This window comes from Trachemys scripta, chromosome 8, assembly GCF_013100865.1.
Source record: "Trachemys scripta elegans isolate TJP31775 chromosome 8, CAS_Tse_1.0, whole genome shotgun sequence".
NCBI lineage: Eukaryota > Metazoa > Chordata > Testudines > Emydidae > Trachemys > Trachemys scripta.
In genome coordinates this window covers 46,764,688-46,774,804 of record NC_048305.1, presented here as the reverse complement: position 1 = coordinate 46,774,804, position 10,117 = coordinate 46,764,688, and the positions used below count along the sequence as shown (strand labels likewise).

General features: G+C 46.1%; 1 protein-coding gene across 3 annotated transcripts in view; it reads right to left on the bottom strand.

Moving 5' to 3' along the window:
* Positions 1-671: 671 nt before the first annotated feature.
* The window catches only part of KIFAP3 (kinesin associated protein 3), a 154,196-nt gene continuing 144,750 nt past the window's right edge, over positions 672-10,117 (bottom strand). The window contains exon 21 of one of the 3 annotated variants that reach the window (XM_034778758.1): positions 672-990. In XM_034778758.1, coding sequence (XP_034634649.1) covers positions 737-990 — 254 coding nt within the window. In that variant the 3' untranslated portion in view covers positions 672-736. The other 2 variants (XM_034778756.1, XM_034778757.1) reach the window with 2 other exon arrangements.

The window sequence follows — 10,117 nt, the reverse complement described above, 5'->3', positions numbered from 1 at the left end:
AAGCTGGACTTGGCCGATGACAGCATCCCTGCGTGCTGTACCCTCCATAACATTTGTGAACGAAAGGGTGAAAAATTCACTCAGACATGGAACTCAGAGGTTCAATACCTGGAGGCTGAATTTGAACAGCCAGAGAGCAGGGCTATTTAGAGAGGCCCAGTGTGGGGCTGCAAGGATTAGGGATGCCTTGAGGGAGCAATCTGAGCTGAAAGCCAGCAGTAATGTCTGGTGCCCTGCACAGGAGTGAAGTGCAGTGGTTCCAACGTTAGTAGGAATCTGTGTTTGCTATGCTGACTTGCAGGGCCCGTTTCTTTCCCGGGCTAAGGTATCTTTTACTTTATGCAATAATAAAGAATGTTTTCAAAGCCAAAAAATCCATTTATTGAAAAGAAAAACAACTGTTTGGGAAACAGAAAGGGCAAGGGGGTGGGGTGGGAAACAGTACAATCACAGATTTGCGTATGTCCTGTCTGGAGTGCTGGGCAATGAGTGCTGCACTTCAGGATGGCTATACTGCATGGTGATGGGGGTTGAGTGCAGTGGGCAAGGGTCGTAGTTTTCAGGGCTGGGTGGTGAAGCTACAGGTGTTGGAGGCAGCTGGTGGCAAGAAGAACCCAGATATTGGGGAAAGTGGGTTGGAGGGCACAAGAGAAAGAGTTTTGGGACAAGGGCTGCAAGGGGGGGCAGGACGGGGTAGTGCTCCGCCTGCATGGTTATGAGCACCTGGATAGTCTACTTAGCGCTCCATTATGCTTATCAGCTGATCTGTGCTATTCTGCTGGAGCACCGCGTTTTTGTGCCAGTGCTCCTCGTTCTGTTGGTGGATCCTCCTTTCACTCTCCCGCCACTCCTGCACTTTTTGATTTTCATTACTTGAATGCTGCATTACTTCATGCAGCATATCTTCCTTGCTTCTACGTGGCCTCTTTCTGATTCTTTGGAGTCTTTCGGCCAGTGATAACACGGATGGGTGAGATCTCAAGGTTGCATCTGTAAAGGCAAAAGGCAAGGCCGCATTGTTCACACCAGATAGAGGAATGATTCCCCCATACTTAAGGGCAAGCACAGTCTACACAATAGCATAATTTGCCCGTCCCAAAGCGAACGCACATAAACCCACAGGAGCCCCAAAATGGTGAGTAAGCACAGGGTAAAGAGTGACTGATTGTTTCATGGCTGTACTGTCCTCTGGGTTTCTGTGCTTTGGGGAGAGACAACAGTGGCAGAGGGCCCCTATACTGAACACCGTCCCCACATTTTCCACAGGAGTTTGTCCTGGAAGATATCTCGCTGCTGAGGGTGACCTCGGAAGCAAGGGAGGGTCTTCTACTGCAATTTGGCTTCCGCCCTGGCCCATATGCAGCTTGCCTGTGTGCAGCAATGGTCTCCCCACCCCTCATGGCACAGTGGCGCGGACAAGTTAGCCTTACTGGGACAAGGACCACAGTGACTCTCCCGAGAAACCTGCGCAAGCGCATTGCCCAAGTTCTGGATGAGACCTTTGAAGAGATCACTGAGGCCAATTACCACAATGTGAGAGAGCACATCAACGCCCTAGCTAGGCATGCATGCAGCCCTAATCCTCCTCACCCCAAGAGCCTGCACCAAATAACTTCCTTCCCAAAATAAAAGCCACTTACTGGGAACCTCCTCTGGTGTTTGGCCTTCCCCAAGCACCGGCCGCCGCGACTGGCTACCTTCCTCCTGGCTTGAGAACAGCTCCTGGCTGCATGCATCTAGGGATTCTGGGGTGTCTTCCTCCTCCTCCTCCTCCTCACCCTCGCTCCTGCTTTCATCCTCCTCCTGCCTTGTTGAACTGGGCTCTGAAGTGTCCATGGTGGTACTAGGAGTGGAAGTGGGGTCACCCCCAAGTATCGCGTCCAGCTCTTTGTAGAAATGGCAGGTCGCGGGGTAGCGCCGGAGTGGTTGTTTGCCTTGTGGGCTTTGCGGTAGGCATTCCGCAGCTCCTTCACTTTAACCCTGCACAGCAGTCATGTCCCAGTCATGTCCCCTTTCCATCATGTCCCTTGATATCTACCCGAAGGTATCGTAATTCCTATGGCTGGAGCTCAGCTGGGACTGGACAGCTTCCTCCCCCCAAACACTGATGAGGTCCAGCACCTTGCCATTGCTCCATACTGGGGATCGCCTGGCGCGTGGAGGCATGGTCACGAGGAAAGATGCGCTGAGAGCACTCCACGGCTTGCTGAGCAAACAGGAAGGGGATTTTCAAAATTCCCAGAGAATTTAAAGGGCGGGTCTGACGGTTGGTCACCTGAGGGCAGGGCAGTAGAGTTCAAAGTGATGACCAGAGTGGCTAGAACACGCATCGTGGGACACTTCTGGAGGCCGATCAGAGCGCATTAACAGGACAGGTCGTCCACACTGGCGCTGCAGCGCTCCAGCGGGGGTGCAGGAAACGTTATTCCACTCGCTGAGGTGGAGTACCAGCAGCGCTGTAGCCATGGCATCATAGTGCTCTACGTGCCTTGCCAGTGTGGACAGGTAGTGAGCTAGTGCGCACGGGGCTCCTTTATTGCGCATTAACTCGCAAGTGTAGCCAAGCCCTTAGAGTCTTTGGATCAGGCTTTCAACATGGAGCTTTAAGTAGGGAGAGGTGTGAGAGAGAAAATAGGGCAGACAGGGGAGAAGACCTTGCAGAATAAGAAGAAAGAAAAGAGAAGACCCTGAAAATCAAACGTAGGAAGACATACACAATGAACAAGAAGTAGGGCAGAGCTAAGCAGAGCAAGAGGGTAGACTGTAAGCTCTTTAGGGCAGAGTCAGTCTTTTTGTTCTGTGTTTATCAAGCACCTATTATTTTGGGGGCCATGACTGGGTCTCCCAGGTACTAGCAAAATACAAATAAACCAAAAGCAAGGGAGATGGAAGAAGTATTAAATAGGAAGCTGATTGATAACACACTGCAATTAAATACACTACATCACGATAAGCACACAACTGGTTTATTTCTTTACATTGCTGGGGTTGTGGCTTTAGTGCAGAGGTATCAAACATACAAACTACAGGTTGCACAGACTGTTTGTAGCTCACATAGCATATTCAGGATCAGCAGAATCTCAGCTTTCATTATTAAAAATAATAATAATTCTTGCTTTCAGGGTTCTGAAGAAAATCTTCCAACTGCAAACCCAATGTTACTTGTACAGGATTGTCTGTGTCTGCAGAGAGCTTGAAACACTGTCTCAGAGATGTGATCTTCTCTGCCTACTATTAATCTCACTCTAGTGTTAACTCTGCAAACTAATGAGACTTTAGACACTAGTATTAACTATATCTTTGTTTAATTTAGCAATGGAATGGGCAGTGACCCCAAATTGGAAGATATTACAGGGAAAGAAACACTGGGAAGCAAGGAGGAGCAACCTAAAGCCAGGGAAGAGGGAGACAAAGAGAAAGGAGGATGAGAAAGCAAGAACAACAAAGGGCAGAAATAGCAAGGCACCTAATGGAGAGCAGAATTTTCCTCCAGTTGATGCAGAATATGCCTCTAAGGGACTGAACACAGTAAATAATGAGAATAACTAAAAAGTTAGTTTATAGGCCAGACTCCCAAATCTCCCACTGACCTCCACGGTTGATCTGCTGTGGGTTGAGAACATATGAGGTCATGCATTTTTACATGGCCCAGAGACCATAATTAAAAAGGGATTTTGTCTCTCTCCCCAGAATGATTTTGACACCCCTGCCTTGGTGAACATAGCAGCATAGCTGTTTTTCATCCTGGCTAGCAAACTCAGTCCTCAGGCGAGTTTTTACCAAGCCCTGCTTGTGGATAATGATTCCCTTCCCTTAGTTGCTCTTAGCCAAGCTGTGAACATTTAGTTCTTTCATTCTTTTCTCATAAAATTTCCAATATTTGATATTAAAATGCAGCCAGAGATTTTCCATTGCTATTTATTTTGGGACTGATCAGATGTAGTACAATTACAGGCACACACCATACGCCAGGCCTAGCTATAGTCCTTGTTAACCTGAAACTCTCAATTAAATGCAGTTTTAGTTTCCCTAGTACTGTGCGGAGCCTTTAAGAACCCACTCTTAACTGCTTTCAAAGCAAATTCAAAAAGGAGGACAACTGCTTTGAAAAATGTAATGCTAGTTCTCTGAAGATCTTTTAAAATAACAGATGTGAACGCAGAGTTCTCCAAATGAAAAGCCCGGGTGTGTGCAGTTCCAGGAGTTTCCCTTGCAGCTGTAACTATGTCTACATCTGAGATATGGCAGGCAGATGTGGCATGGCCTCCGTGCACACAAACATAGGCCCAGATCAGTAGGAGGGATCTAGAAAGGGGCAGTATTGTGAACAAAAAGGCATCAAGAGTTTAATAGATTTGTTAAAGGTTGCTTTAGAAATGTACAACAGATTTGGAGGATTAAAAGGGGGTTTTAGTTGTAGCAGCAGCAATGCTAGTAACTGTCCCATCTCCAAGAATAGCGTTTGAGGCAGCATCTGGGAGGAAGTCTGGTTTGGTATTGTGGCTGTTTTTAAAGTCCCTTCCATTCTCTCTCACCCACAGATGCACAGAATGCTATGTGTAGCTTGACTAACTGTAACTGATCACATGAAGTTTTGAAACATCACACAGGGTTTTTCAGGCAATGTCATATTTTAGGAGAGATTTTCAGAGGTACACATGGCAGTTAGATGCCCAACTCCCTAACTTTCCTTTGTGCCTTTGAAATCTTTCCCTTGGCATATACATTGGTCTTAGGTGAGTGAGTTTAATAATACAGGCCTTGGATCTCAGTAAATCAAAAGGGATGAGATTGAAAAAAAATTCTGTAAATCAAACAGACACTTTTAAAAAAAGGGATTTTGAAGCAATTCTTGTTTTGGAAAATGAGTTCTTCGGGCACCCTCTTCACCATCAGTCTGACATGATTTGGTGAGAGAAAAGGCAGCTAGCAGCATGCTCTCCCACGCCCACTGGGGACAGGGAATCTATTATAGGATTCATGCTAGCCCAAACAATGCTGCACTCACCCTAGACTAGGGCCTAGATTTTTAAAGGTATTTAGGTGTTGCTGTGTTCATCACTGCAATGCCTAATGATTTAGAAGCTTGAGTCTCATTTTCAAAAAGGGATTTAGGCACTTACAAGCCTAAATCCTATTCAATCACTTTTAAAAATGAGACTTGAGCTTCTATATCAGTTAGGTGTTGCAACACTGAGTGCAGCAACCTTTAAATAGCTTTAAAAATCTGGGCCCAGGAAAAAAATTGTATCACTGCAAGAATGTTAGTTTCAAGTGGAGACCTCTTGGCCCTGTAACTGCTAGTCAACAGTTAACAGTCTGTGCTTGTGAGCTAATGGGGTGGTTCTCAGGTTTTGGGATGGTGCAAAATTGGGTTGGGCAGCTTAAAAATCATGCTCTAGCTTAGGTCCATAGTTAGCTACTGCATACGTTGTTCTAACACTGCACAGCCTCATACACAAAGGCTAGATGAACTCTGTTAGAATGTTAAAGCATTCTTTTTAAGCATGGTTTCTAATTGTGGTCACTTAGATAGTGGAGATGGCTCTTACTGTAACTGTAGTAGGCTGTAACTCAAGGGTGGGCAAACTACGGCCTGTGGGCTGGATCCGGCCTGCAGGATCGACACCCCCATGGTGCCACAGGGCTAAGGCAGGCTTCCTGCCTGCCCTGGCTCCGCGCCACTCCGGGAAGCAGCAGGCACTGCCTCTTCCCCTCACCCCCCGCAGCTGGGAATGGAGAACTGTGGCCAATGGGAGCTTCGGGGGAGGTACCTGCAGGCGAGGGCAGCGCATGAAACCCTCTGCCCCCACTGCCCCAGGGGCCGCAGGGACATGGTGCTGGCAGCTTCCGGGAGTGGTGCAGGACCAGGGTAGGCAGGGAGCCTGCCTTAGCCCCGCTGTGTGCCGCTGCCGGAGCCCGCAACCTTCCTGCACCCCAACCGCCTGCCCTGAGCCCCCTGCTGCACCCCTCCTGCACCTCAACGCCCTGCCAAGCCCCGCACCCTTCCTGCATCCCAACCCCCGGCCCTGAGCCTCCTCCCGCACTCTGCATCCCTTCCTGCACACTGCACCTCCTCCCACACGCTGACTCCCTCCCGCACCCCAACCTCCTGCCCCAGCCCTACAATCACGGCCCTGCATGCAATTTCCCCACCCAGATGTGGCCTTCTGGCCAAAAAGTTTGCCCACCCCTGCTGTAACTGTTTGAAAATTGTTTCAAGCTCAAGATGAGTGAATCTGCATCTACCCTCCAATGTTACAGCTGTAAAGTGCTCTGGGCTGTGTGCTGTTCGGATGCTTGAATCCAGTGCTGTATTTCAGTAACAGTGTTCCAGGGTATAGCCATTGGATGCTAGGCACTAGGCATTTCCAGTGGGCGGCTTACTCAACTACTTGAATAGTACATGTACATCACTTAAAATGCTCCACAAGAGGCAATTACAAAAATCCCCCATGAACCAGAGAGAAAAATAGAGCTCAGGCATTCATCAGCACTGATTGAATGTTTTTTCTTTTTAATAGAAATTAAATTACTTGCTTAATATACATAATGTAATGTTTACTTTCCAGTCTAGTAGCTTTTCAATACTTGCTTTCAAATCACATGGCAAACACTATACAAAAATTATAATAAAGAGAGAAACTGAGGGGTGAACACAGTCTGTGTTTGAAATGCTAGAACCAGAAAGGGTTAGGTTTATCTAGAGCTAACACATACCAAAGGATACATATCACGCAGACCCATTTCAGTATAACCATGCATTACCAGGGAGTGCTCTAAAGTCAGCTACATACAACTGGTTTCTAATGGAGCAGGAAGACAGCACCCTAACGTACGCAGAGGGCTGCTCTATCGGGTACCATAGCCATAGTAGAAAGATTCATCAGGACGGTATCCATACGCAGTCGCAGGACGGCCAGGAATACCAGCTGGCTGACCAAATCCATCCACTCCAATGCTGGGGGGGTGAAAAAAAAAGAGAAACTGGTGTTGATGCTTGTGTTTCACATACAGGAAGTGTGCTTTAGGGCTGGGGCTCTCAAACTTTTTCCATAGTGTAGACCACATTAAGAGGTACTATCTTGAGCACCACTCCTCTTTGGACTCGAGATTCTCCCAGTCATGATGAGGTAATATCTCTGTAGAGATTAAGGCAGCTCCTGAAAAGGAAAAGTAACGCTAGGAAAGTATTTGATGGATTGCTGGAATCTTTTAATAAAATGTTACCAGTTGGGAACAGAAGAGCCTGTATCACGTGACTAGCCAACATTCTGTGGACTACACTTTTGGAACTTCTGGTCTAGTGGGCAGTGCAAGGGACTGGGTAATGGGATTCCTAGATCCTGCTATACTATTAATTCAGTACCAAGTCACTTCACTATGACTCAATTTCCTCGTCTATAAAATGAGGATAATACTTCCCTGTCTGAGAGGATTTAAATATATTGTTATAATCCAACATTGTTAGAAAACTGCTATTGATGCAAAGCCCTCTGCTAACTGTATACAACAAACCAAATAGTCAAATTATCTTCTGACCAATGGAGAGAAACCCCAAAGTTATTGGGGAAATACCAACTGGAAATATGGCACTGATTATATACTAGGTCAGAAATTCATACCATGGTTTCTGGAGTGATAAGACTGACATCCAAAGGGCAGATAGAGGGCTTTAGTACATGATAAAGCCTATGTTCTATCCGGACAATGTTAATTTGGTCAATTTTCACCCTCTAGCTGTCCCAAAGCAGTGAGTTAGATACAAAGGTAACAAATATTCCACATTCTGAGGTAGGAGATAGAGGCAGAGGAAAAAAGTGAATGTTGGCCAGGACACTGGATTATTGCACACTCTTTGGTATTATGCCATCTTTTACACTTGCACCAGAATAGACAGAGATGGACAAAAAGGACCTCAGTGTAGTGTCTGACTAGAACCGTGGGGGGGGGGGGGGGGAAGGAGCTGAACTTCTCACACAAAGACATTAAAGGGCTAGTAGCCACCAGTGCTTAAGAGTGGGAAGAAATGCATTTTATTACTGCTGCCATTATCCTACACATACTGAACACAGTTGTTGTAGACCGCAACAGCATGAACCTGTAATAGAATGGGATACCCAGGACACACAGACTGGTAACATCACAGGCCCTGATTCAGCAAAGCACTTAAACACCTTTAACTTCAAGCCCATGCTTGAGCTAAACTGGCGTCATGATCAACAGAGCACTGAGAAGACCATGTTCCAGCACTTTATCTCCACACAGAGACTGCTTCCAGCAACATGAAACTGTGCAGGACCTAGAGACGAACATGAGGAGTTTGGTGCTTGACCAGTCAGGAAACCAGTATACCTAAAGGATGCTACAATGATAATCCAGAGAAAGGAGGATTTAAGAGTGCCAGACCCACTTCCCCAGGGACAGAGAATGGCCAATAAGCCAAACTGCAAAGGAGATGATTCCTCTTGAGATAAGCCACCCGAGAGGTTACTGCCAGATATACACCTAAAGGCTTTGTTAGTATGTCTATACTGGTATACTATGCTGGTAAAGCCCTCCTAGTGTGGATGCCCTTTATCCCAGCTCCCCTAATCAAAATAAATTATACCGGCAATTTTGCCAGTATAACCACGTCTACACTAGTGGCTTCTGCCAGCACAACTGTATCAGTCTGGGATCACACCTCTCCATGCTTCTGACAGACAGCTATGCCAGCATGAGTTTCTACTGTAGACCTGGCCTACTAGTGCTCTGCCCCAAATCAGGATGCAGTGGTTCTGAGAGGAGCTGTTTGTGTCTCCCTGAACCAGCATGCTATTGTCACACTTCATTAATTCACCAAGGCCCTGGGGAAGGCCTGTAGTGCCATGCTGAACAAATTCCTCAGCAGGGCTAGGAGTCAAATAACACTGGTACACGCGTACACACTCTAGTGTCCTGTCTGCTTAGGGTGGGGGCGAGCTAACGAGCATGCTCTGTGGCCTGCACTGGCTCCCCCTTCCTTACTGGAACCACTCCAAAGTTCTGGTATTCTTTTACAAAGCCCTTGGGGAACGGGCATTAGATCTTCAAGACTGCCTCACTTTCCAGGTCTCTCTGCAGCAGCTGCGGTCATCCAGCAGACTACCAGGGAGCACTAGGTATGGCCTTCTCAGCAGCAGGTTTGAGCCAAATGAGGGTCAGACCCTCACCATTTCCAGATACACCTCTTCTCCAGTCCCCAAAGAATCAAAGACAATCAAACACTGCACTCAAAATTAACAACTCATGATTACAGTCAACATAGGTCAGAGAATGGATTTCCCTTCCAGCCTCTCCCTCCTTTCCCCAGCATATAGCACCTTGATCCTACTGTGACAGGCCCTTGGGAAAGAGCAGATAGATTAGACGGAGGGCTCTTCTCAGGCCTAATTTTCTGTGTACAGGTCATAGAATGACTGAAAATAATAGACTGACTAGTCTATTTTCAAGAGGAAAAAGTAAATAAACTGGGGAAATGGTGAAAAGTAAAGTAGGTTTTCAGCTTTCAATTATGATAATCTCAGGAGTTACTAACATACTGTAGGTAAGGGAAAATGTGTCTGAATACGTCTGATTCTCCATCCGTTACGATAATGTAAATCCATGGATGTCAGTGGCATTACACAAGTGTAAATCTGGGGTGATAGGATAGAATCAAGTCCATACTTTTTGTTAACCAGTGTCCCTTTAAATCAGAACTTCAGTTCAGGAATACTTTTTTTTTTTTTCTTTCCTTTCACAAATTCTCAAAATATTGGCTTGTCCAGTTCAGGTTCTAGAGTCAAATAATTTATAATTAAAAAAAAAAACTTTTTATATTTTGCAGTGTTGGTCCCAGGATATTAGAGAGATAAGGTGGGTGAAGGCTCAAAAGGTTCTCTCTTTCACCAGCAGAAGTTGGTCCAATAAAAGATATTTCCTCACCCACCTTGTCTCTCTAATTTGTTATAGGAAACTCAGTTCTTCATTTTATTTATTTTTTACAGGGGTGTTTTGTCTATGATTGATGTAACATCAGTTTTGGGTAATTTACTATTTATTATTGTGGTAACGACTAAAGCCCCATCACATTTGTGATGGTGACTCACATTCC